The 26,457-nt window shown below is 59.6% G+C and overlaps 1 protein-coding gene across 1 annotated transcript in view; it reads left to right on the top strand.

Annotated features, from left to right (window-relative positions):
• The window catches only part of LOC128836194 (kinesin-like protein KIF21B), a 42,558-nt gene that overhangs the window by 3,608 nt on the left and 12,493 nt on the right, over positions 1–26,457 (top strand). The window contains 25 exon segments of the mRNA XM_054026222.1: positions 910–997; positions 1,445–1,552; positions 2,075–2,127; positions 4,867–5,068; positions 7,779–7,929; positions 7,932–7,967; positions 8,132–8,195; positions 10,932–11,153; positions 11,622–11,697; positions 12,403–12,502; positions 12,976–13,167; positions 15,361–15,560; positions 15,703–15,810; positions 17,110–17,178; positions 17,878–18,107; positions 18,392–18,539; positions 18,670–18,778; positions 18,781–18,863; positions 21,214–21,315; positions 22,759–22,924; positions 23,386–23,446; positions 23,939–23,996; positions 24,694–24,899; positions 25,448–25,522; positions 26,286–26,399. Coding sequence (XP_053882197.1) covers positions 910–997; positions 1,445–1,552; positions 2,075–2,127; positions 4,867–5,068; positions 7,779–7,929; positions 7,932–7,967; positions 8,132–8,195; positions 10,932–11,153; positions 11,622–11,697; positions 12,403–12,502; positions 12,976–13,167; positions 15,361–15,560; positions 15,703–15,810; positions 17,110–17,178; positions 17,878–18,107; positions 18,392–18,539; positions 18,670–18,778; positions 18,781–18,863; positions 21,214–21,315; positions 22,759–22,924; positions 23,386–23,446; positions 23,939–23,996; positions 24,694–24,899; positions 25,448–25,522; positions 26,286–26,399 — 3,021 coding nt within the window.

Genomic DNA, 26,457 nt, shown 5'->3' with positions numbered 1-26,457 from the left:
TGCCCCCTGCAGCACACCGCCAGCCTGCCCCCCAGCGCGCCCCCTCCCGCTCCGCACCCCCCAGCCTGCCCCCTGCAGCACACCACCAGCCTGCCCCCCAGCGCGCCCCCTCCCGCTCTGCACCCCTCAGCCTGCCCCCTGCAGCACACCGCCAGCCTGCCTCCCAGCGCACCCCCTCCCGCTCTGCACCCCCCCAGCCTGCCCCCTGCAGCACACCGCCAGCCTGCCTCCCAGCGCACCCCCTCCCGCTCCGCACCTCCCAGCCTGCCCCCTGCAGCACACCGCCAGCCTGCCCCCCAGCACGCCCCCTCCCGCTCCGCACCCCCCAGCCTGCCCCTTGCAGCACACCGCCAGCCTGCCCCCCAGCACGCCCCCTCCCGCTCCGCACCCCCCGGCCTGCCCCCTGCAGCACACCGCCAGCCTGCCCCCCAGCGCGCCCCCTCCCGCTCTGCACCCCCCAGCCTGCCCCCTGCAGCACACCCCCAGCCTGCCCCCCAGCGCGCCCCCTCCCGCTCTGCACCCCCCAGCCTGCCCCCTGCAGCACACCGCCAGCCGGCCCCCCCAGCACGCCCCTTCCCGCTCTGTACCTCCCGGCCTGCCCTCAAGCATTCCCCCCCTCCTGCCCCCTCCTGCCCCTGCTGCTCTGCACCCCCCGGCCTGCCCTCCAAGCATGTTCCCCAGCCTGCCCCCTCCAGCATGCCCCCTCCTCGCCTGCCTGTCCCCCCAGTCTGCCCCCTCCTGTCCCTGGCAGGTACAGCTCCCCTGCCCATGTTGGAGGGGCACAGGTGTTGGCTCTCCCCCGATGCATCGCTGCAGGCCGGTTTGGCTCCTGACGGCGTGTGAGGAGCTGATTTGTCTGGCCAGACCCCAAGCTGGCTGAGTCACCCTGTCTCCCCCCGCCCTCCTCAGGTCCAGCGCCATCTCCGTGGTGAAAATCCTGAGGGTGCCGAGAGTCCTGCGGCCGCTGCGGGCCATTAACAGAGCGAAGGGGCTGAAGGTGAGAGCAAGGTGGGGACAAGGGCCCTCCATAGGGGGTGGACACGGCCCCCCTCAGATCTGTCACAGTAAGCCAGGACCTGCCAGATCATGGGCCATCTGAGCAGGATGCCAGGACTGCACGTCCCAGGGCTCAGGCCACCTGATTTCACTCTTACCCAGGTGTTTTGTTAGGTGTCTGTGGGCAGCTGGGAGGTAACCCATTGGTTTTGTATTAGGTCCCCTGGCTGCATCTGGAACAGCCGCTTCCCTTGCACACCAGTGTGGTGCCGGGTCCCCCATCCGTGTCTGGGACGGCCGTGTCCCCTGCACACCGGTGTGGTGCTGTGTCCCCCGTCTGTGTCTGGGATGGCCCCTTCCCCTACACAGGGGCACGGCCGATACCCACAGCAGGTCGTGGTGCTGCAGGCCTGGCCCATCTATGCATTGGCCTCTCTCCTCTCTCTAGCACGTAGTCCAGTGCATGTTCGTGGCCATCAAGACCATCGGCAACATTGTGATTGTCACCACCCTGCTGCAGTTCATGTTGGCCTGCATCGGGGTGCAGCTCTTCAAGGTGAGAGCCCCTCCCGGCCAGAACCCAGCGCTGGTCTCCCCCAACCCTCCCTGTCCTGGGGAGAGCTGGGGTGGAGCTGAGCTCAGGGAAGCGCCAGGAAGTGGCTCCTCTTCGTTTCTTTTAAGAGAGGGGATTCTCCCATGTCAGAAATTCAGAGGGAGGCCGAGGACCATCCCCGGCCATCCCCTTGGGGGTACCAGCACGCTGCAGGCAGAACAGGGCAGTGTATGCATAATCTGTGCCCAAGCAAGGCAGCCCCATGGCCCAGTGGGAGTCAGCCAATTTGGGGGTCTCTTGCCAGCTTTGGTGCTGACCAGCCAGGTAGCCTTGGGCCAGTCCCTTCCCCACCTGTGACTCGGTTTCCCCCGCTGCTCCCTGGGTCGGGGCCAAGCCGTGGGGTCATGTCAGGATGTACTGCAGTTGCCAGCAGCTGCCCTTGTCCTTGCTCCCCAGGTCTATCAGTCAGGCTCCCTGCGGTTCACAGTACAATCCCTGATTCTTCTGCTCTCTGCTTAAACCTAGGGGAAGTTTAGGAGCTGTACGGATCCGGCCAAGATGACAGAAGAGGAATGCAGGTAGGAGCCCCCTGTCATCACTGCATGTACCTCGCAGCCAGAGCGCAGGGACTGGGGGTGTCATTGCCTGAGGGGGGACTGGTGGGGAAGGCGAGGAACCAGCCCTGGTTTGTTGTCTCTTGTGCTCACAGCCTGTTCCCGGGACCCTGCTGAGCAGAGGAGCCCAGGCGTGGGTCTCTATGCAGAGCAAAGCCTGCAGCACAGGGCAGTTTGCTCTAGGGGGCAGAGAGCCGAGGGGAGTGTTGAATGGCCAGGACCAAGGAGGAGTTGGGCTCGTAAGCCAGAGGAAGGACAGGCCAATGGTTAAGGCACTAGCAGGGTTGCCAGGTGTCCGGGTTTTGACCGGAACACCTGGTCGAAAAGGGACCCTGGTGGCTCCGGTCAGCACCATTGACCAGGCCATTAAAAGTCCGGTCAGCAGCACAGCAGGGATAAGTCAGCCGCGGCTGCTGGAAGCAGGAGCATGTCCCCCCTTTGGCTCCTATGTGTAGGGGCAGCCAGGGGGCTCCGTACGCTGTTCCCGCCCCAAGTGCCAGCTCTGCAGCTCCCATTGGCCAGAAACTACAGCCAATGGGAGCTGCGGGGGGGGTGTGCCTGCGGACAGGGCAGCACGCAGAGCCACCTGGCCGCACCTCCACGTAGGAGCCAGAGGAAGGACAAGCCACTGCTTCCGGGAGCTGCTTGAGGTAACCGCTGCCCAGAACCTGCACCCCTGACCCCCTCCCACGCCCCAACCCCCTGCCCCAGCCCTGATTCCCCCTCACGCTTTTGGCTCGGAGCACCCTCCTGCACCCCAAGCCCCTCATCCTCAGCCCCACTCCAGAGACTGCACCTCCACCCCCAAACCCCCTGCCCCAGCCCAGAGCTCCCTCATTTCTGGCCCCCTTCCAGAACACACACCCCCAGCCCAGAGCCCGTACCCCTTCCCACCCCCCAGCCCCCTGCCTCAGCCCGGAACCCCCTCCCATACTTCATACCCCTCGTCTCCATCCCCCAGCCCGGAGCCCCTCCTACACCTCAAACCCCTCATTTTTGGCCCCACCCCAGAACCCGCATTCCCAGCCGGAGCCCTCACCCCCTCACGCATCCCAACCCCCTGCCCCAGCCTGGTGGAAATGAGGGAGTGAGTGAGAGTGGGGAGAGCGAGTGACAGAGGGAGTGAGCAGGGAGCGGGGCCTGGGAGGCAGGCAGGGCTGTTCAGTTTTGTGTGAGTAGAAAGTTGGCAACCCTAAGCCTGGGACTGTCTTGTGTTTTATGGAACGACCTGGGAAAGCTCTTTCAGGCCTTCTTCACTCATCATCAAAAGCAGGAGTAGAAGATGGCAGCCCCCAGGCATGGGTGGTGGGTATAAGAGCCAGAGGGGGCTAAGCCTCCCCAAACAGACGGCCTGCCGCCTTTGGAGCGCACCGCTGCCAAAAGGGTGGGCACCCTGGCTGTGGTCCTGCCCGCACTCCACTTGAGTTCCCGCTCCCACTCGTCCTCTTCCTGTCCCCAGTCTGCTTGCAGGGGAGCCTTGCAGGAGGGGGTGAAGAGACACACGCATGCACGAGGGGTGAGCGGCCGGAAGCCGGCGGGCAGGCAGGGGAACCCCAGGGGAGGGGCTGAAGAGGCGCAGGCGGGGATGAGTGGGGCAGGAGCTGGAGCAGGGGCGGGGCCATAATCTGGGCACACGCAGCCTCCCCAAATGGAGGAGTCACGTGCCGCCCATATCCCCAGGTGTTATGTCACCTTTGCAGGTCCCCTTTCAGACACGCTAGTGGGTGAAGTACGTGTCTGGGTGTATAGGGGGCTCCCCTGGGGCATGAGTCTCCCTGGCTGTGGAAGGGCAGAGCTCATCCCGGACGGCAGGATTTGCCAGGCATGTGGTGGGATTTGCCAAGCTGCTCCAGCCTGTAGATCCAGGCTGCCACCTGATCCCAGGTACTCTGGGGAGAGGCACCAAGGGTGGATCTTGGTGAGGCTGCTGGGCAGGTTGTAGACGGGTTGTAGCCCTGGCATCCACATGTGATCATTCCTCAGCACACCCTGATTGCATGACTGCCGATTCCTGTTATTGTCAGAACTAGCATACTCGGCCATGGTGCTTGTCGTGACCAGCACTGGCCTCTGGCTTCCTGCTGCTGTGAGTTCCCCAGGTTGATTTGGTGAGACAGTAACGTGCTCTGAGCAGCATGGAGTCTTCAGCAGGCGGGCACGTGTGTGTCATGGGCAAGGGGACCGGAGAGTTTCTGAGCCCAGTCCCCCACTCGCTCACCCCTCGTCTGTAAATGCGCTGCTGCCTCCCATTCCAGAGGCAACTTCTGTACATGGACAGCGGCCCCAAGCAGCAAGAGCTGTACCCGCGCGAGTGGGTGCACAACGACTTCCACTTCGACAACGTCCTTCAGCCATGATGCCGCTCTTCACTGTCTCCACCTTCGAGGGCTGGCCCCAGTGAGTCCGTCGAGGGGAGCACGCAGCATGGGGGCCGGGCACTGGGTCAGGCTGCACGGGGGGAGATCCCAGCACCCCACTGGCGCTGCTGCCTGGCTGGGGAATGCCATGTGAGGGGACTTCTCCCGAAGATGGGGAGAGGGGTCAGACCCCCCCACCCCCGATCAGGGGCAGAGAGGTGCCAGTGCAGTCAAAGGGGAAGCAGCTGTCTGGGATGTCCTGACCTCTCTGCCTTAGCTCAGCTGGACTGAGCCGCCCCCCCATGCAGCCTGGTAAACTGCATGCTCTCTACTCGCTACCCCCCAGGCTGCTGTACAAGGCCATTGACACCCACACCGAGGACATGGGCCCCATCTACAACTACCGGGTGGAGATCGCCATCTTCTTCATCATCTACATCATCCTCATCGCCTTCTTCATGATGAACCTCTTCGTCGGCTTTGTCATCGTCACCTTCCAGGAGCAGGGCGAGAGCGAATACAAGAACTGCGAGCTGGACAAGAACCAGGTACTCCCCGTGGAATCCCCCCCATGGAACCTCCCCCACCCTGCCGAGACCTCCCTCCGACCCCCCAGTCTCCTCCCACCCCAGCCCCCATGACCTGGGTTCCAGGGATGCCCAGGCTCTGGGTGCGAGGAGCCAGTTGTACCAGAGCTAGGTGCCAGGGTCTGGACGTGGCTAAGCATGCGGAATGAGTGCCAGCTGGACGAGAGCTGGGGTGCCCTAGCTGGGTGTGAACTAGCAAGACCAAGGTGCAGGGGACCCCAGGCAGGAGAGGCTGGGAGCCCAGGCACGAGGGTGTGTCCAAGCTGCAGAGTTGAAAGATGAGACCCCTGTTCTTCTGTGCCTCTCTCTGTCTGCTCTCTGACACCTTCACCGACACATCCAGGCTTGGCCACCACACTGGGAGCCCAGGATGGTTCCAATAAGCCAGGCTGCACAGACCTCTAACTTAGGGTTACCACATTTCCACAATCAAAAAAGAGGACACGGGGGGAGGGGGTAAGTCCCGCTCTAGACCCGCCCTGCCCCCATCCACTCCAACCCACTTCCCACCCCCTGACTACTTCCCTCAGTACCCCCAACCCCCCCCGCTCCTTGTCCCCTGACTGCCTCCTCCTGAGAACCCCCCACCCTAACTGCCCCCATAGGACCCTAGCTGTCCCCTGACTGCCCCGACCGTTATCCACATCCCCACCCCATAGTCACACCCCTGCCCCCAGACAGACCCCTGGGACTCCCATGCCCTATCCAACTGCTCCCCGCCCCCTGACAGGACCCCCAGAACTCCCGACCCATCCAACCCCCTCTGCTCCCTGCCTGCCTCGACCCCTCTCCACACCCCTGCCCCCTGACAGCCCCCCCAGAACCCCTGACCCATCCAACCCCCGCCCCCCGCTCCCTGTCCCCTGACTGCCCCCCTTCTCCAACTCCCCGGCCCCCTTACCGTGCCGCTCGGCTTAGAGCAGATGTCTGGCTCCGCCCCGCCCAAGCGGCGTGCTGAGGCTGTGGAGGAGGGGGGAAGCAGGGGAGGGGCTCTGGCCACTGCTCTGGGCTCCACCCCAGAGATGGTTGTGTTTCAGTGGTGCTGTAGTTTGTGGGTAGGATGCAAGGGACTATGGCGAGGTAGGCTGTTAAAGGGCTGTATGTCATGTCTGAACAGGGAGAAGGCTTCAGGGTATCTTTCGGAGCTGGGAAGGCACCTCCTGCTTTATATCCCTGTCCTGTGCGGCATATCCGACATCCTGCTTCATGCTGAGCTTGGCTGGACTGGTTTCCCAGGAGCACCAGCCCTTAGGCAGCCAGAGGTTGCTATTGAGCTGAGTCATGTATCTCCCCAGCCGGAGAGGAAGGATGGCCCAGTGGTCATGGCACTGGCCTGGGACTTGGGAGCCCTGTGGTCAAGTCCTTGCTCTGCCACAGACTCCCCGTGTGACCTTGGGCAACTCCCTTAGCCTCAGGGCCTCAATCCCCAGCTGCCCAGCCGGGGTCAGAGCACTGCCCTGCCCCCTGGAGGTGCATGAGGGTAAATGCATTAAACTGGGAGGTGCTCAGCTATTGCCATCATGGGGCTCAGATCAGTACCTTACCTGAGTAAAAGGCACTTACAGCATGTCAGGTGCTCCCTGTTTCTGCTGTCCCCTGAGCACGGCCTTCCCACGGGCACGCCTGCCATTTTTTGAGTCTCCGCCTTTTCCCTGCTCCTCTTGCTGTGACCCATCTTTAAGGTGACCATATTTCCCAAAGGGAAAACAGAACACCCCGTGGGACTGGCCTGAGCCCCTCTTCCTCCCCCCCCCCCACGGGGTTGCCTCGAACCACTCGCCTGAGTCCCTCCCCCCATGTGGGGCTGGCCTGAGCCGCTCACGCGAGCCCCCCTCCCTGTGCAGAGGGTAGGCGGGGCTGGGGCGAGCAGCAAAGCACATACGGGATAGGCCAACTATTTCCCAAAGGCTGGGGCCAGCGTCGCTGCTCACCTGAGCCCTGCCTGCCCCCCGTTGGATCCCAGCCTCCCCCCCACATTCCTCTGCACCCCACTTTCTTGACAAAACTGGGTGTTTGTCCCGTTTGCCCTTGGAGACAAATGCCCACTTTTGCAAAAAAAAAAGTCGGGACGCCCGGGACATGGCTTAAAAAAGGGACTTGTCCCAGCCGAAACGGGACGTAGGGTTACCCTACCCATCTTCCTCAGTGCGGCGCCATTGAGAACGTTGTGACGGAGCAGGGAGCAGGGCAGATTTGACCTGGGAATGTTGCAGGGGGATTGCAGTGAGGACGGGGGACTTCCCTTGAAGGAAGCTACCTGAGCTGTAACCTGAGCCAGGAACGGGGGTGGGGAGAATTAACACCTTCTGGCCGGGAGACTGAACAAAGGAGAGGAGCAGCGGGAGGAGTGGGGAGTTTAGTTTCGGTTTGGGCTGGGTGGTGCAACGCAGGGAACCCCCAAGCTGGGGTCTAAGCTCCCTGAACCTCCCAGAGGGACCTAATTGAGGGGGTCTGGTCGTACCTACACGCTCTGCTTGAGACTGTGTTCCTGTCCTTAAATAAACCTTCTGCTTTACTGGCTGGTTGAGAGTCGCAGTGAATCTCGGGAAGAGGGGTGCAGGGCCCTGACTCCCCCACACTCTGCAACACACGTGGCCGGCTGGGTTTGGCCAGGGCTGACCGACGCTGTGGCTTTGCCCTCTCTGCATCTCCCTTTCTCCTCTCCCCACAGGGCAAGCGTGTGATCGGGGAGGACGGCGCCGAGGGCTACAGTGACTTGTTCCAGGAGAACGCCATGCTCCAGAAGGAGAACGCCACCTTGCTCATGAGGGTGAAGGCCATGCAGGAGGCCATTGATGCCATCAACAGCCGGGTCACCCACCTGAGAGCCAGGAGGCCAATTTGATACTGGCCAAGGCAGGTGAGGATGGGCACCTCCAGAGAACATGTATGCGAGGTGGGGCATGCGGATCGGTCCCACGAAAATTACAGCCACCCCAGAGCTCAGGTCCAAGGACAGCTGAGTGGCAGCCCAGCTGCTAGGTGTTTCTGATCTTGTCTGTGATCCTAATTCTGTCCCTCCAGGTGACGGCAACGAGGCCATCGGCTCCCTGATCCAGAACTACATCTGGGAGATCGAGCAGCTCAGGTGGGCGTGGGTCACGTTCTCTCCTTCCGCCCGTCTGGGGGGGCCACATATCGCGTGCAGCTTGAGAGGACCTGCAAAGAGGCAGTGCGGGCTAGCGGGGGGGCTGCTGACCTGGGGCTCTGGAGGCCCAGATTCCCTCTCTGGCTCTGCCGCTCCCGGCTGGGTGACTGGTGCCGCGGGCACTGGGTTCAAATAGTAGGCTGGCATCGCAGCTCTGCCAATGACCTCAGGCAAGTCACTTCCCCTCTCTCTTGCCTTTGGTCTGATGCGACCATTTAGATTGTCGGTGCTTTGGGGCAGCGCCCGTCTCACGGGTGTGTGCAGCACCTGGCACAACAGGGCCTTGAGCCCGTCTCTCTCGGTGCTGCTGAAATATAAATAAAAGCCCCACATTCGAGATGGAAATGTCTCCATCCTGTAGGGCGTCCTGTCCGGCCCTTGTGCTCCCAAGCTTTCTCTGGAGCCTTGGCTGATCCAGACTTAAATGCCTCCCAGGGGTACATTGAAATGCAGTCTGATAGCTAGTGCTGCTCATATGTGGATTTCGTGCTGGAGAAACTGACAATCCTGGAGACAGGAATCCCCTCGCTCGTTCTGGGCCAGATTCTCAGCTGGTGTAAAATCAGCGTTGTCACACTGGGGTCCCTGGAGCAATGCCGATTTACGCCCCTCCCGCTGAGGATCCAGACCCCGTCTGTAATGCTAGAAAACAGAGTTTCAGAGTAACAGCCGTGTTAGTCTGTATCCGCAAAAAGAAGAACAGGAGTACTTGTGGCACCTTAGAGACTAACAAATTTATTAGAGCATAAGCTTTCGTGGACTACAGCCCACTTCTTCGGATGCATATAGAATGGAACATATAATGAGGAGATATATATACACACATACAGAGAGAGCATAAACAGGTGGGAGTTGTCTTACCAACTCTGAGAGGCCAATTAATTAAGAGAAAAAAAAAAAAAAAAAAAAAAAACTTTTGAAGTGATAATCAAGCTAGCCGAGTACAGACAGTGTGATAAGAAGTGTGAGAGTACTTACAAGGGGAGATAGTCAACGTTTGTAATGGCTCAGCCATTCCCAGTCCTTATTCAAACCGGAGTTGATTGTGTCTAGTTTGCATATCAATTCTAGCTCTGTAGTCTCTCTTTGGAGTCTGTTTTTGAAGTTTTTCTGTTGTAATATAGCCACCCGCAGGTCTGTCACTGAATGACCAGACAGGTTAAAGTGTTCTCCCACTGGTTTTTGAGTATTTTGATTCCTGATGTCAGATTTGTGTCCATTAATTCTTTTGCGTAGAGACTGTCCGGTTTGGCCAATGTACATGGCAGAGGGGCATTGCTGGCACATGATGGCATAGATCACATTGGTAGATGTGCAGGTGAACGAGCCCCTGATGGTATGGCTGATGTGATTAGGTCCTATGATGATGTCACTTGAATAGATATGTGGACAGAGTTGGCATCGGGGTTTGTTACAAGGATAGGTTCCTGGGTTAGTGGTTTTGTTCAGTGATGTGTGGTTGCTGGTGAGTATTTGCTTTAGGTTGGGGGGTTGTCTGTAAGCGAGGACAGGTCTGTCTCCCAAGATCTGTGAGAGTAAAGGATCATCTTTCAGGATAGGTTGTAGATCTCTGATGATGCGCTGGAGAGGTTTTAGTTGGGGGCTGAAGGTGACAGCTAGTGGTGTTCTGTTATTTTCTTTGTTGGGCCTGTCTTGTAGGAGGTGACTTCTGGGTACTCGTCTGGCTCTGTCAATCTGTTTTTTCACTTCAGCAGGTGGGTATTGTAGTTTTAAGAATGCTTGATAGAGATCTTGTAGGTGCTTGTCTCTATCCGAGGGATTGGAGCAAATGCGGTTATATCTTAGAGCTTGGCTGTAGACAATGGATCGTGTGGTGTGTCCTGGATGGAAGCTGGAGGCATGTAGGTAAGTGTAGCGGTCAGTAGGTTTCCGGTATAGGGTGGTATTGATGTGACCATCGCTTATTAGCACAGTAGTGTCCAGGAAATGGACCGCTTGTGTGGATTGATCTAGGCTGAGGTTGATGGTGGGATGGAAATTATTGAAATCATGGTGAAATTCCTCAAGGGCTTCTTTTCCATGGGTCCAGATGATGAAGATGTCATCAATGTAGCGCAAGTAGAGTAGGGGCGTTAGGGGACGAGAGCTAAGGAAGCGTTGTTCTAAGTCAGCCATAAAAATGTTGGCATATTGTGGGGCCATGCGGGTACCCATAGCAGTGCCGCTGACTAGAAAACAGAGGCAGCCGCTGCTGAAGATTAACCCTTTGGCTGCCATGTCAGCGTATCACCGTGGCTGTTGAGAACTGGCTGTCGGCCATAGGGTTGCTTCTCTCCCGTTAGCGTTCAGACCTGGTGGGAAGCCCTGGGGCCTTTGTGACGTGGCCTGGGCTGCATTGCCATCTAAGTGAAGGCACTAAATCCATGAAGTGGCATCTGCTGTGACTCTTTGCTCCCACAAGAGGCATGCAGATGGTTAGTGGTGGCCATGCCAGCTTTCCTTCCCTGCGATGTCCTTCTGCAGCACCCCTCCCCGGGAGCAGAGCCCTGAGCCCCTTTGTCCGAGCTGAGCGAGGGCAGTTTAGGTTCCAGACACACACTCTCCTGGTCACCCCTCCTTAGAAGTTGGGGGGAGGGGGTGTCTTTTCCCCTGGGGTTTTTGGACATCTGCCCAGGGCAGCAGATCTCCATAACCAAAAGCCCCTCCGATCCCCAGGACAAAGCTCTTGGAGAGCGAAGCCATGAACGAGTCGCTCCGCCGGAGTCTGTCGCGGGTCTCCTCCAGGCCCCCGTACTCCCTGGGCTCATCTCCAGGCCCAGGCCTGGGGGCACTCAGCAGCCCCATGGTCTCCATGGAGGCAGAGGCCACCGAAGTCCTCCAGCGGGCCAAGCAGGACCTGGAGCAGCTGAAGAAGGAGACCAAGCAGCGGAGGAAGAGGTGATGGCCAACTCCTTGCTGGGAACAGAGTGGGGGGGAGGGAAGGGGCTGTTCTGGGTGCTCCCATCCCTGGCTCTTCATTATTATGGCAGGACCATAGTTATTGGGATGCCCACTTCTCCCTTGGCTTCCAGCCCTGGCACCCTCCAGCCCCCATCAGCCCTGCTGGTCCAGACATTGTCCTGCCCCATCCCTGGGAAGCCAAAGCCATACAGCAGAGAATCAGGACTCCTGGGTTCTTTTCTCAGCTCTGCCTCTGACGTGCCACATGACCTTGGGTGAGTCCCTTCCCCTCCTTGTGCCTCAGTCTCCCCATCTGGTAACACTGCCTGGCCCGTCTCTCTGGAGGGCAGTGAAGCTGGGTTCCTGAAGGGCTCTGAGATGGAGGGTGTTGGGGATGTATGGTCTAAGGGGACCGTGTGCCAGGGCTCCCCAGTCACCGCGGTTCATCCCGTCTCTTCCTGGCAGCCCGGAGAAGGAGGCCTTTAAGAAGAGGCCAAAGCTGCAGCAGGAGAACGGGGAGGAGACGGACGAGAATGAGGAGGTGCGAGAGGCTTCCCCCGTGGAGTGGGTGGTGGGAGCCCGATTGCTAGCCAGAATGCCAGTGGCCTTCTCTGTTCCTCGCCCGTGGTTGGGGCAGCTGTGTCCTGCCGCACCCAGGGAGGTGGGGCAAACCCCAGCCTGTCTGTGGGAGTCGCAGGGGATCCGGGGGGCAGGGGCAGGGTCCATGACCACCCCCCCCGTAGGGCAGCCAGTCTGCTGCTGTTTGGCCCTGCCTAGGTGTGGAGAGTGGGGGCAGGGCATGGCCGAGGATGGCGGGTAAGACAGTCCCCTCTGCCCCCTGGCAGTGCCCTGTGCCATCTGACACCCTGGCAACAGGTGGGGCAGGACAACTAGCCACAGGCCTTTCCATGCAGCTGGGCTTTTTCCCGTGAACCGTGTCCCCTCTGCCCCAGCCGTCCCGGAGGTTCTCATCAGGTCCTTCATTTTCAGCTGCCATCTCAGCGGGGAGGGTCGGGGGAGCTCCCCAGACATGGCCCACTGCCTTTGCACACAGGGATCAGCCCTGCCCCTGGCCCCGGGTCAAACGTCCTCTCTCCTGCCTCTGCCTGGCACTGGTTTCCGAGGCAATCGCTTTAATTCACCCACATCTGGGGGTGGCGGATGGGGAGAGGCCTGAGCCCCTGCGACGATAAGAGAGGGGCCGAAGGCTCCTGATCTCTGCCCTAACCCTGCGCTTGTTTCCCAGGAGGAGGAGGAGCGGGAGGAGAGTGGCTGTGAGGATGAGGACGAGGATTCGGGCAGCGAGGAGAGCCTGGTGGACTCGGACTCCGATGCGGAGGAGAAGGGTAACTCGGAGGGCACGGCGCCCAGTTCTGTGCTTAGGCTGGGGCCGGGGATATCTGCAGTGACTCAGGGCTGTGCCCCTTTTGGGGAGGCGGTAGGCGGCTGCAGTGGGCCTGTAGGGTGAGCTGGGCAGGTCTTGGCTGGAGGTGCACGAGGTGCCAGTCAGGGTGCTAAGGTGCCCCGGCTCAGCTGGTGCTCAGTGGCACAGGCCTGGCTGCCAAGCTCTGTCCCTTCCTCCTCAGCCCCCCGCATTCGCCTTCGGGTACCCAGGCAAGGCTAAGACCGCAGGAGCGAGATGCCATCCCCTCTGAGTCCTGCCTCATCTGCCTCCTTTCCTCTGCAATGCCAGAGTCCATAGGGGACCCGTGAGCCAGGCACTGCCCCTCCCCTCTCCAGGCCGGCCCAGGGCTGCCTGGCTCTCTCCTCCTGACCTCCCCGGGGCTGCCTGGCTGACTGACTCTCCCCCCACCTCTAGTGGTGAATTTCCAGGCTGATCTGGCCGACCTGACCTGTGAGATCGAGATCGAGCAGAAGCTGATTGAGGAGCTGGAGAACAGCCAGCGGCGCCTGCAGACCCTCAAGCACCAGTCCGAGGAGAAGCTAATCCTGCTGCAGAACAAGATCCGCGACACCCAGCTGGAGAGGGACCGGGTGCTGCAGAACCTCAGTACGGGCAGTGCCCCCTCCACCCCCCGGCTCATCCCACCGCACGGGTCCTCTGAGCCAGCGCTGGCAGGAGAAACCCTGGGGTTCTCCCGGCGCCCAGTGAGGCCCAAACTGGGCCCTGTCCCTGTGTAAGGGACTGTTGCCCCCTTACTAACATTCAGTGGGGGGGTTTTGGTTGGCTGCTCCCAGCACTAAAAGGGGAGGGGTCGATGGCAAATCAGGAGCCTGAGACTGACAGTCCCCAGGGACAATGGGGAGAGGCCAATGCTCCAGATCAGCCTGATTGACAGGGCGGGCAGCTAATCAGGGAGTCAGGAGGCCAGGGGGGGTCCCGTCCTCCGGGTGAGCTGGAATTGCCTGAGTCAGACAGGGTGGGGCCGAGCTAAGGAGAGAGCAGGGGCCCAAGCTGAGCTGCTGGGAGCAGAGCTGCAGCCCCAAAGCCAGAGCACAGCCCAGAGAGAGCAGAGCTGCCCTGGGGGCAGAGCTGCAGCAACCGGAGCCAGAGAAGCAGCCCAGGGAGCTGAAGGCAGAGCAGCAGCAGCAGCAGCAGCAGCCGGGCTGAGGCCGAGTGGAGCTGGAGCCGGGGCTGGAGCCGTCCGGAGCTGGGTGCGGTGAGCAGCTGGGGAGAGTGAGGGGGACCCTGGGCAGTGGGCCCAGCACAGGGAGACGCCTCAGCCAAGAGGCCTTGCAGGCCAGACTCGGAGGGGGGATCATAACCCCGACCGGGCGGGGGCGATGCTGGGAAAAAGGGTCCTGCCACCTAGAGCCTGAGAGCATGTGGCCACCGCCAGAGCAAGTGTCCGACCCGCAGCGTCTCTGCAGCACAGCCAGGGCCTGAGAAGGAGCCTGGGACCTACAAGGAACAGACGGTGACCTGCCCTGACATTCCAGAGACACAGTTTGTGATGTTCCCTGCCACAGAGCGGGGTGATGTGTTTTCCTTTAACCTTTCCCATTTTTCCTTATTCTTTTATAAAGTTAATTGTTAATTAAACAACTTGTATTTGCTTTAAATTGTATGAAATGATCAGTGGGTCAGGGAGGTGCCCAGTGCAGAGAGAGTACTCCAGAGTGGGGACACCCTAGCCCCTGTCCTGGGTGACCACAGCAGGGTTGGGGGTCGAGCCCCCCAGGAATCCTGGGCCCAGCCTTGTCGTGGTTTACGAGGACTCTGCCAGACAGGAGAGTGGAAGGGGAGCCCTCAAGGGCAGGGAGGCCTCTGGGTAAAGGAAGTGGGAGCGAGGACTCGGATCCTTTCGCAAGCCCACTTCACCGGGGTAGTGCAGAAGCCAGGAAAGTTTACCACAGTAGCGGGACCATTCCCCCGCTAACACCTGCATTCCATGCCTCTCTTGCGGTCCCCAGAGATTCCCGCTGGCTGCTCCGTGTCTGGCTTCCCAGCTCCTGGGATCGATCCTTCTCCTCTGCTGTGTGCCACTTGTCCCGCCTCTTGATCAGGGCTGGGCCTGGTGACCCCGTGACCTCCCAGCTGTGCAGCCCGCTGGCTGTGGGGAGACAGTGGGTGTAGGGCCAAGGGAAAGTCCCTTCCCTCGGAGGAGCTCCAAGCTCTGACACGCGTCAGGGAGACAGGGCCAGGCAAAGAGGCAAAGCCGCCTGGCATCTGCGGCCAAGCTCCCAGCTGCTCCCGACTTCCTCCCAGCGAGGAAACTGTGGCTCTCCAATGCAGGAGCAGCAGCGTAGCCTGCCCATGCAGAGAGCTCCATCTCCAGGGCTTTTCAGTCCTGGGCATCTTCCCCGAGTGGGGCAGCTGATGCTATAACTGAGACTTTAGTGATTGAGACACCTGCCCCCAGCTGAGTCCCACCAAACTCATCTCAGCAGCATCCCCCTCTGGGCTGAACAGCAATGGCTGCCTGGAGGAGAACAGCCTGGAGCGGTGCGGTCCCTGGCACACGCCTGGCACTGCTCTGCTGCCGGGGTTATTGGTCTAAAATAGGCCCATGGTTCTGGCTTGCAGGCAATGACTGGTCTGGGCTACTCGGCCATTGAACATCTCCTGAGCTGCTGGACCAGGCAGGCTTGTCCCTGGAGGCCAAGAGTTAATCTAAAGTGCCCCCCACTGAGGGTGCTTTCCCTGGGGGCCTGGTGGGTCCAGAGGGCAGCTGGGTGGGATGGAGCGTGATGGGCTCGGCCTAGCCTGGCACTCTGAGCGTCTCTGCGCCACCCCCTTCAGGCACCATGGAATGCTACACGGAGGAGAAGGCCAACAAGATCAAGGCGGACTACGAGAAGCGGCTGAAGGAGATGAATCGGGAGCTGCAGAAGCTGCAGGCAGCCCAGAAGGAACGTGCTCGCCTGCTCAAGAACCAGTCGCGCTATGAGCGGGAGCTCAAGAAGCTGCAGGCTGAGGTGGCAGAGATGAAGAAGGCGAAGGTACCTGGCTGGGCAGAGGAGGAGGGGGCTGGAGGGGCATGGCCTGCTTGTGCTAGCTCTTCAAACTGGGGAGGGACGGTGGATGGGCACAGCCCCTTGTGCACACTCCTTATGCTGGGTGTGGCTGTCGGGGGGCCCGCAGGTGGCACTGATGAAGCAGATGCGGGAGGAGCAGCAGCGGAGGCGGCTGGTGGAGACCAAGCGGAATCGGGAGATCGCTCAGCTGAAGAAGGAGCAGCGCAGGCAGGAGGTGAGAACCCAGCTCCTTGTCAGGGCTCTGCAGATAGGGCAGCTCTGGCTGGGGCCTGTGCCCCTCACTCAGCTCTGAGCTCCCACACCAGCTGGCCAGGGTGCAGCGGGGAGTGCGAGTTCTCCAATGGGTCTGGGCCTTTCCTGGGGAGATGCCCCAAGCCAGGCTCCTTGGGACCAGATGGGGAGGGTGCTGGAGAGCCCTCGCTGATGCATGATGTGTCAGGTCCCCTCCCCTGTGCACAGGTGAGCAGTTACCTGGGTGAGCCAGCCTGCACCCAGAGTCCCTGACACAGGGTGGGGCAGGGGCAGGGGAGCCCCTGTGACGGGGCAGGGCTGAGACAGGGAGTGGGGCCATTCAGGATATGGGGCAGCAGGGGAGCCCTGCAAAGCTGGGGCTGAGCCGCAGGGATGGCTGAGCAAGGCGATGGGAAATCTGGAGCAAGCGCTGCACCAACAGAGGACCGGATTCCACTCTCTATTACGCTCATTGTAAATCTGGAGTAACTGCATTGACATTAGCGGAGTCGCTCCAGATTTACACTGCTGCTGCTGCGATGTGAATCCAGCCGTCACCTGCATCAAGAACATTCCACGTTCAGTCCTGCCCTACCTCTGCTTGACAGTGTGTTAGAGCTCTTCCGGGTGCCCGGCCGCTGGGATCAGTGCCCGGCTTGGCCCCCAGGCCCGCTCCTCTCAGAGCCCGTGTTGGGCCACTGGCCGGCCAAGGCCTGCAGGTCCTGTGAAGCCAGGAATGGGGCCGGCAGCATAGAACAGCGCAAAACCCTGCCTGGTTGGGGAGCTGTGTGCTGGGCACCCTGTGCGGAAACCAGCCACCCCACCGACTGTCTGGGGACTCCTCCCCCTGCTGAAGGCGCAGCACGTCCCCCTCTCCCAACCACATGTCCATCTGTCTGTCCATCCCTTGAGATCAGCACCTGGTGGGGTGGCAGGTTCCGCCTTCCCCAGGTCAGAGGAGGTGATTGCTTCCTCCTGCATCTCTGGTTGCTGCTCAGGGCAGGTACAAATGCCACAGTGCTGCCATCGGTTACAGCAGAATAAATCCCGATTAGCCCCAGTTGCTCCAGGTTTTATACCGCTGCTGGTGAGATCTCAGTGCAGGCCATGGGCTAAATTTTGAACATCCCATGTGCTGGCCCCAGGCAAGGGGGTGGGGGAGCCCTGGGTCCCCTCCCCTTCCCCCATTGCTGCCATGGGTTCTACCCCAGACCCTGGGTTCCTCTTTAGCGGCTCACGCCCGCTCAGGACTCGACTGAGGCTCGGCTTCTCTCCCGCGCAGTTTCAGATCCGGGCGCTGGAGTCTCAGAAGCGGCAGCAGGAAATCGTGCTGCGAAGGAAAACCCAGGAGGTGAGTGCCAGCCCCTGCACCTGCGGGGGTCTGGAGAGCCGCTCACGGGGCCGTGACTGGGTGGGCGCTAAAGCCTGGCTCCTGGATTGGGCCGTTGGCAGGGCAGGGCCCTGGGGCCTCTCCAGACGGAATAGTCCCCTCCGCTGTCCCAGTGGGTCGTGCTCCGCCAATCCTGGGTTGTTCCCAAGGCGCTGGCCCTGGGGGGGGTGGATTTCCCACAGAGCCTGGTGGTTTTATGGCCAGGAGTAACCAGGCAGGAGATGACAGTGATTGCGAGGGAAGAAACGCCTGCCTCCGGGGGCAGCTGATCTTCTGGGGTCAGGAAGGAGGAATTCTCTGCATGCCATGTGCGACCGTGCACAACAGGCTGTGTCTCCTCCCTCCTTCCTGGAGCTGGGTCCTGGCAGCTGAGTTGGTCACGTGACTCGTCCAGGCTGCCTCCTGCCCCAGCACCCGTACAGCTCGCGGGATGGTGCGGTGCTTCGATCCCAGCCCCTCCTGATGCATTCTGGGAAACTGCTATCCACGGGTACCGGACCTTCACCCAGCCCAGATAGGCTCAGCTCTCTTGAAAGGTGCTCAGCTGCTCCCGGGCTCCCTTTGCCACCTGAGAAGCATTGGAGTCGCTCTGCGGCTGGGGTCGATGCCCCCTGCGGGTGTTCCCAGGAGGCCCAGCCCTCAGGCACTGCTCTCACCCAGGTCTCTGCTCTGCGCCGCCTGGCCAAGCCCATGTCGAACGGGGTCTCTGGGAGGCTGAGTCAGAAGCCAGCCATGCTGGACTCAGGTGCGGAGGTGTCCGCCAGCACCACCTCCTCGGAATTGGAGTCCGGCTCTCGCTCGGTCTCCAGCATCGTGCGCCAGTGGAACCGGAAAATCGACCACTTCCTGGGAGACCCTTCGCCCTCCGTGAATGGGGCTCGGCCCGTCAGGTCAGACCAGTGCTTCCGAATCTGTGTCCCCCATGGCCTCGTTCCCTGCTTGGCCCTCAGGCCCCGGGCTCCTGGGTGTTAGATGGGAGCGGAGTTCTGTGGGAACACGGGAAACGATCGCTCTATCATCGTGGGCGACTCTGCCATGTGGTTTGACACGTGAGACTCTCCACATTGGCTGGAGACCTGATGTGTAAATGCCCCTCTGTCCTGAGCACTAGTGGGCGTGATGGCCGAGCGCCCGCCTGGTGGAAGCCCCCTGACCGTGTCCCATCCCACTGCAGGAAGAAGTTCCCAAAGAAGGGGATGAGCCAGACCTTCAGCAAGGCGGCCCGGCTCAAGTGGCAGTCGCTGGAGTGGCGCATCTTTGACGTTGTCATGCAGAGGATGACCATCGTCAACCTGGAGGCGGACATGGAGCGGCTGATCAAGGTGAGGTGTGGGGGGCAGTGCCCTGGTGGGGATTGGGTGGCCTGAGCATGACCGAGGGCCAGGATTGCTGGGAGGCTGCTGGCACCTGGACAGCGCCGGCTGAGGCGTTTCCTTCCCACCCGCCCCCCAGAAACGCGAGGAGCTGGCGCTGCTGCAGGAGGCGCTGCAGGGGAAGAGGGGAAAGCTGCAGGCGGAGAGCCCGGAGGAGCAGAAGGGCCTGCAGGAGCTGAACGAGAAGATCAGGTGCTGACCGCCAACATTGACTACATCACCGACAGCATCGCCGACTGCCAGGCCACCATCATGCAGCTGGAGGAGACCAAGGTGCCGGGGGAGGGGGCCTGCGGGCGGGGGTGAGGTGCAGGGGGTCTGTATATGGGGAGTTGGTCTCACGGGAGGGGGAGCAGGGGAGATCACCCCAGGGCATTGTGTGCTGTAAGGGAAAGGGGGTGCTCTGGGGGCTGGTTGATAGTTGGGGTGGGGACTGGGCGTGAGCAGGAGGCTGGCTGGCTGGACTCTTCCTCTAGACAGTTTAAGCATAAGGGTTGCAGGAGGCAGGTTTGCAGGGTCCTCTTGCTTTCTAAGCTCCAACTTCTGGGCTGAAACGTTGTGTCGTGGGTCACGCGGGGAGTCAGGGCCGAGCTGGCTCCCTGCTCTTAGCCCCCAGAGCTCGCCCCCTCCCTACAGAAACGTCACAGAGCAGCTGTTGCAGTCTGGCTGCTTTCTCTGCTTGTTTGCTGATGACGGCTGTATAAGGCCCAGTTCAGCAGGTGCCTGAGCACTCACGGGGCTGGTGCGATAGGCAGCCGTAGGCCCGTGGGCGCCAGGCTATCGGACATGGCTGTGGCTTGGCTTGGACCAGCAGAGGCCAAGAATCAGCCCTCTTCCGCTGCACGGTCTGCAAGGTCGGGGCCAGGATTTAGGAAGCCCCTTATATGTTGGTCCGTCAGGGTCTCCATCGGTGCTGGATGGTTTATTTGTGGAAGGGACGGCTGCGGAGAGCATGATGTCCACCACCAGCTGCTAGGCCCAACAGCCCTGATGGGAGTTCTGCACATGCTGGAGTCAGTGGAAGCCCTGTCCGTACCATGGGACAAATGTACCCATGATGTATCCAGTACTGCGGGCAAGGCGTGGTCTAGCCACGCTCAATCCTGTCTGTGTGCACAGAAAAACCCATGTCAGCACCAGGCTCCAGCCTGGGTTGCCGCCAGGCTCCAAACATGCTTAGAACATGGGCTTTCTCCATTCCCTGCGTATACGGCAACACAACCTCCTGTGAGAAACTGCCTCGACCCAGTCCAGTTCCACAGTGGCGTTCCTGTAGCCTAGACCGAAGCCAAGCCCAGGGGGCAGCCCGGTATTCAGAGCCAACTCCAGGTGTAGCCATGGGAGAGGGTTGAAGATGCTGTTTGCTTTTGTAGGAAATCTCAAACCCTTTTAGTTTTTCTTTTGAAATTTCCCAGGGGGAAGAAAAAATCAGTTTCTCCTCCCCTCCCCTCCTACCCCCCCCCCCCCTGAGAAACTGGAATTTTTGTGGGTTTTGAAAATCAGTTTTGATGGTTTAAGGCAAAAAAATTGGGGGTCTTGGGAAAGGGTTTCCCTTTTCTGAAACCGCGAACTTGTGCTGAAAGCTGTTGACAAACATTGAGTCTCTTTTCTGATGTCAGATTTTTGTAAAGGGAGGGTGGGATTTTGACCAGAAAGGAAATTTTTGTTTAATCAAATATTTCCACAGAGAAACAATAGCCTAATAATGAGGCCTTTCTCCCTGGCACCTGTCGGGTGTCTGTGCTGCAAGGCAAACCCCACAGCACAAGTCTCAGAGCCTGGATCCATTGCCTTGGCTCGCAGGGCTACGGGGCTAAAACGAAGAGTGTAGACATTCACACAAGGGCTGGAGCCTGGGCTCTGGAGGGTCTTGGAGCCCATGAGCGGGAATGTCTACACTGCTACTTTTAGCCCCGTAGTGCAAGCCCGAATCCTTTGGCCAGAGGCTCGCTGCTGTGGGTTTTTCTTTGCTGTGTGGACGCACCGTTAATGACATGGGGGGTCTGACCCAGGTTCAGCACAGTGTAGCTCTCTGCTCCCCTCCTAGCAGCTGGAGGTCGTAAACAGGTTTTTAGTATATGTCTACGCTTAATCTGCTACAGCTGCAAGGCTTTAGGTGTAGATACTCCCCGTCAGAGTAGGTAATCCACCTCCCAAGGAGGTGGCTGTTTAGTTCGGTCGGCAGAGCTACACTCTCCGGGATGGGCGGGGCAGGATTTTCACACCCTGGAGAGACATAGCTATGCTGGTATAAGTTCCCAGTGTAAACCTGCCCTTGGTCTGCTCTGGTCACCTGGCTAGCGAGCAGCTCCTGCTGTCCAGGCGGTAGAAGCTCCTCTTCTTTAAATCCGCAGGTGTGTGGTTCAGTCCCCATAGATGGCCCAATCAGGGGCCTGGTTCCAGGCACACGTCCAGTGCGAGTGCTCATGCACAGTATTGGCATGCAAGTCGTCTTCCGCGCCGCCTGCTCGCAGAGCACCTGTGTCCCTGCCGGCATCAGCCAGTCAAGGAACCCCTCCCAGTTCCGTGGTGCTGGTATCTCTGCTGGCCCTCTGCTTTCTGCCCTTCACCGCCCTCAGCGCCGTTCTAATTCCCCTCCCTAGGGGTCTCTCTTGCACCGTAGGAGGAGCTGGACTCCACCGACACCTCCGTGGTGATCAGCTCCTGCTCCTTGGCCGAGGCGCGCCTCCTGCTGGACAACTTCCTCAAGGCATCCATCGATAAGGTCAGGCAAAGGGCCTTCAAGTGGGGGTGCAGCTCTGTGGGGTGGGTCGCAGAACATGGGATCCCAGGAGGCCCCCTGTTAGCGTGGGATCACAATTGCTGCAGGTCAGGTTTGGAGCCAGGGCTATTTGGCTGCGCCTGGGGCATCCTTTGTGCATGGGTGAGGGAGACTGAGAGGCCTGCCTGGCCTGTGTGCTGCTGGACCCAGAGAGGGGAATGGGTTTGTGACGTTATTGATATCCTCTGGGACCATATAGATCATTGTTGCAACCAAGGTCCTGTAGTGGCACCCAGATCTTGTATAAGGGGGGTCAAATGGGGTGTCTAAGACAAGGTTATGGTTTACTGGTTATAATTATGCTGTCTATATGTGTGTATCAATTTTGTAGTTGAAGTTATGAATATTGGCTCTATACTGTCTGTATTTCAAACTTTGCTATGCTGCTGGGTGACATCCCAGACAAAATGGTGTTAGCTCTGCCTAGCCTGCTTGATGGCCCATTAAGGACCATCAGCTATACAATGGACCCATTGAGAGAAGGCAGATACACCTTGTAACTCAGCAAAGTATGCAGGGACTGGCCCATGTGACTCCAGACTCCATTTTGCTGTAATTTTCCACAATAAGAACAAAGGTGTTCTTACACCTGGAAAAGACTATATAAGGCGGATGCCTCATCTCCATCTGGTCTTCAATCCTGCTTCATACCTCTGAAGGAACTTTGCTACAAGCTGAAGCTTTGAACAAAGGACTGAGGACCCATCCCAGTGGGGGATGTATTCCAGAGACTTGATTTGAACCTGCAGTTTATTCTATTGCTGCTGCAAGCCTGAACCAAGAACTTTGCCATTACTGTATGTAATTGATTCCATTTAACCAATTCTAACTCTCCTCTCTATCTTTTTCCTTTTATGAATAAACCTTTAGATTCTAAAGGATTGGCAACAGCGTGATTTGTGAGTAAGATCTGATTTGTATATTGACCTGGGTCTGGGGCTTGGCCCTTTGGGATCAGGAGAACCTTTTTTCTTTTACTGCGGTATTGCTTTTCATAACCATTTGTCCCCATAACGAGTGGCACTGGTGGTAATACTGGGAAACTGGAGTGTCTAAGGAGACCGCTTGTGAGACTTGCAGTTAGCCAGTGGGGTGAGACCAAAGTCCTCCTAGTCTGGCTGGTTTGGTTTGCCTTAGAGGTGGAAAAAGCCCAGCCTTGGGCTGTAACTGCCCTATTTGAGCAATTTGTCCTGAGTTGGCACTCTCAGTTGGGTTCCGCCAGAACCGCATTGTCACAGGGGTACAAGCAGCAGCTGAGTGAGGCTGGTGTGGAACCTGCATCTGTGCCCAGGGACAGGGACTGAAGCCAGGAGCTGATTCCCCGTTCCACCCACTGGCCCGTCCTGTGTGCTGGACGGAAGGTAACCTCCTGCTCCCGCCAAACAGGGGCTGCAGGTGGCTCAGAAAGAAGCCCAGATTCGCCTGCTGGAAGGGCGCCTGAGACAAAGGGATGTGACCGGCTCCTCCCAGAACCATGTGATCCTGGATGCCCTGCGGGAGAAAGCGGAGTCCCACCCCGAGCTGCAGGCGCTCATCCACAACGTGCAGCAAGGTGGGTGCTGGGCTTTTCCCTCCTGGGGACCCCCGTGAGTACTGGGCATTGGCTGTCAAAGCAGCCGGCAGCGCTGATGTGGAGCCTGGGGCTGGCAGCAGCTGGGAAGGCTTGGGGTGTTTCCCTGCCCCTACAGATGGCACGTCTGCCCATTGGGACAGATGGAGCCCACCCCAGGGCTCTTGGCATTGCTCTGACCCTGTGGGCAGGAGTGATAGGCCCGCTTCTTCCAGACGTATCAGCCCACATGGTCACAGCCTGTCCAGCCGTGAGGATGCACTGATGGCGCTTTGGTGGCAAAGAGTTAATGATAGCAGGTCTGGGGGGTGGTCCCAAGGACCTAAAGGGCCACACGCTGATTGGCGACCGCCTGCTGGCTGGCTCTGATCGAACCAGCCCAGTGCGGTGCCCTCCCACCCTCTGTCACGTTGACGCACCCTTGTCGGCCGTTCCTTGTGCAGAGAACGGCTACGCCAGCACGGACGAGGAGATCTGGGAGTTCAGCCTGGCCTCGGAGGGGAGGTAAGCGCACCAGGGAGCGTGCAGTGTCCCAGCCTCGTGCGCCCCTGAGCGGCGGGATCTATGGAGGGAGGGGGGCACATCTCTGTGGCACTCATTGGCAAAGTAGACCCGTTAGAGCTTGGCAGCTAAATTCTCCAGGTTCTGTCTGCACCGAGCATGCTCCAGCCCCTCGGAGCTCCTACGTGGGACCCGACGGTGCACAGGCTACTCACACGCGATGACTGGCCATGCTCAAACCCAGGCGTGCAGGGGCTGTACAGAACTGTCCCAGTAATGGTTCCTCTTGAGGGCCAGGGGCAAGACGGAGCTGGGAGGGAAGAGGGCCCCGAAAGGGACCTGGGGATGGGCTGTACCTCGGGGAATGGGAGGAGGAACCGTAGCCGGGCTGGTGATAGGGTGTTATGGGGTGGGGGTGATGGGCAGTGGTTTCTTCCTTTAGCTTTAAGTTAAGCCTTAAAGGGGATCGGCCATTTAACCCTTTGTTTCCTACAGCTTCTCCCAGTCTTTCACCCTGAAGGGCTCGGCCAGCCAGGACGACTTCAAGTTCAAGGTCAGTTCGCAGCCACAGACAGGGCCATTTAACATCCAGATGTGGGGACTTTGGTCCATTGTACCCCCTCTCCCTTTGTGCTCACGGCTGGGCGGTGACCCTTGGCGGGAGTCTTCTCCATGGGCGGAATGTCTTGGGTCTGGAACTGAAATAGCCCGGGGTCTGGTCTCCTGGTGACGGCCGTGCCTGGCATGTTACTTTGGCCCTATAAATGGCTCCTTGAGTCGTAGAGCCCACTTTAAACCCCCAAATGCCACATCATTGAGCTGTACTGGGCTTCCCTGAATCCAGGCAAGGTGCCCTGGTGCTGTCTAGCCCTCCTCTGGGAGCAAATAAAACCCATGTGACGCCCTGGTGCTGTGCGCCCTTCCCAGAGGCTAATTGACTGGACCAGTCCCTCCATGTGCCAAATCCTCCTGGGAGAGCTGCTCCGGCACTCTGGGCCATACACGTTTCAGCCTTGCACAGGGGGTACTTCCTGTTGCCCTCATTAATGAGCTCATGAAACGTTAATGCTGGCAACCGGGGCCCAACTGAAAGGTTTCTCTAGATCTGCCACTGCTGGGTGCTTGGCCCCAGAGGCTTCTTGGAACTGAATGGCCAAGGGGCGCCAGCGTCTCAGACTCGCTCCACGTGCTACCCTCGGGGCAGTGAACTCCTCGCCTCTCAGCCCACCCCTCCCTGTGCCACGCCATAGGGGGAACCCAAGCTGTCAGGCCAGATGAAGGCTGTGTCGGCCGAGTGCCTGGGACCCACGTTGGACATCTCCACCAAAAACATCACCAATTCCTTGGTGTCCCTCATGGAGATCAAGGAAGACGGGATCGGCTTTTCCATCCGGGATTCCTACTACAAGGATAAGGTCTCCCGCACCATCAGCCTGCCCACCCGTGGCAGCACCTTGTAAGCCCTGGCAAGCATGGTCCCCACGTGCTTACAGGCCCTTGGGGGAAGAGGTGGGCTGGGCCATCGTATTCTGCCCATGGAGCCTTGAGTCTGGACTCCTCTCGGTCGAGCCAGCCTGTCCCAGCATGCAGTGGTGGGGCCAGCTTGCTCTGCCATCTTGGATTGCCAGTGTCCACAAACTGCCCGTCGGGGGGACGGGGCCTGGGGAAGGCGGGCACAAACCGGGTTCTGCTGTCGGACAGAGTTGGGCGTCCAGTCTCCACAGCCCTCTTATCGAAGGCACGGAGCTGCCTTCTCCAGCAGCAGTCTCGGTGATGAAGCCAACAGGACCTGCGCTCACAGCGCAAACCCTTAGCTGGGGCCGCTGGCCTGGCCTTGGGCCCTGCCGGGGCCTGATCCAGCCCGCTGGACCCCTGGCTCGGGAGGTGGATCTGTGCGCTGCCCCAGGGCTCTCGGCTCGCTTGCTCTGGGGTAGGCCTGTTCAGTGCTGAAGGGCCCTGGCCCCAAGGAAGGGCGATTGCTGATCAGGTCTTGCTCTGTTCCAGCCCTAGGCAGTCCCGTGGCTCGGACACCTCGCCTCTGACCCGGAGGAAATCCTATGACCGGGGGCAGCCTGCCAGGTGAGTGGGAAGAGGCTGGAGAGCACATGGGCCTAGCTCCCCATAGGGGACCGGCCTGTGCACTCGGCTTTGCCCAGGCACGACGCTGGGTGCTGGATCCAGCTGTGCCATAGAATCATAGAATATCAGGGTTGGAAAGGACCTCAGGAGGTCGTCTAGTCCAACCCCCTGCTCAAAGCAGCACCAATCCCCAACTAAAGCATCCCAGCCAGGGCTTTGTCAAGCCGGACCTTAAAAACCCCCAAGGAAGGAGATTCCACCACCTCCCTAGGGAACCCATTTCAGTGCTTCACCACCCTCCTAGTGAAATCGTTTTTCCTAATATCCAACCTAGACCTCCGTCACTGCAACTTGAGACCATTACTCCTCATTCTGTCATTTGCCAAGCTCCATCCTCTTTGGAACCCCCCTTCAGGTAGTTGAAGGCTGCTATCAAATCCCCCCATACTCTTCTCTTCTGCAGACTAAACAAGCCCAGTTCCCTTAGCCTCTCCTCATAAGTCATGTACCCCAGCTCCCTAATCATTTCTGTTGCCCTCTGCTGGACTCTCTCCAATATGTCCACATTCTTTCTGTAGCGGGGGGCCCAAAACTGGATGCAATACTCCAGATGTGACTCACCAGTGCCGAATAGAGGGGAATAATCACTTCACCATGGGCTGGCACTGCAGGCCTCCCTGTGCTGAGTGGAGGTGCGGGGCAGGGGGTAGATCCCCGGACCAGGCTTGTGATCATGGGTCTCTTTCTGAACACCCCGGCTCAGGACTTCGGACGTTGGCTTCACGCCTCCCTCGTCCCCTCCCACCAGGCCGCGCAATGACCGCAACGTCTTCTCCCGCCTCACCAGCAACCAGAGCCAGGGCTTCGCGCTGGACAAGTAAGAGCCTCGCGGGGCAAGGAGCGGGTAGGGGGGTGAAGCTCCAGGGAGCCCAGCC

Source organism: Malaclemys terrapin, chromosome 4, assembly GCF_027887155.1.
Source record: "Malaclemys terrapin pileata isolate rMalTer1 chromosome 4, rMalTer1.hap1, whole genome shotgun sequence".
In the NCBI taxonomy this organism is placed as follows: Eukaryota; Metazoa; Chordata; order Testudines; family Emydidae; genus Malaclemys; species Malaclemys terrapin.
The sequence above is the reverse complement of the archived record's forward strand: the minus strand, read 5'-3'. Positions and strand labels throughout refer to the sequence as shown.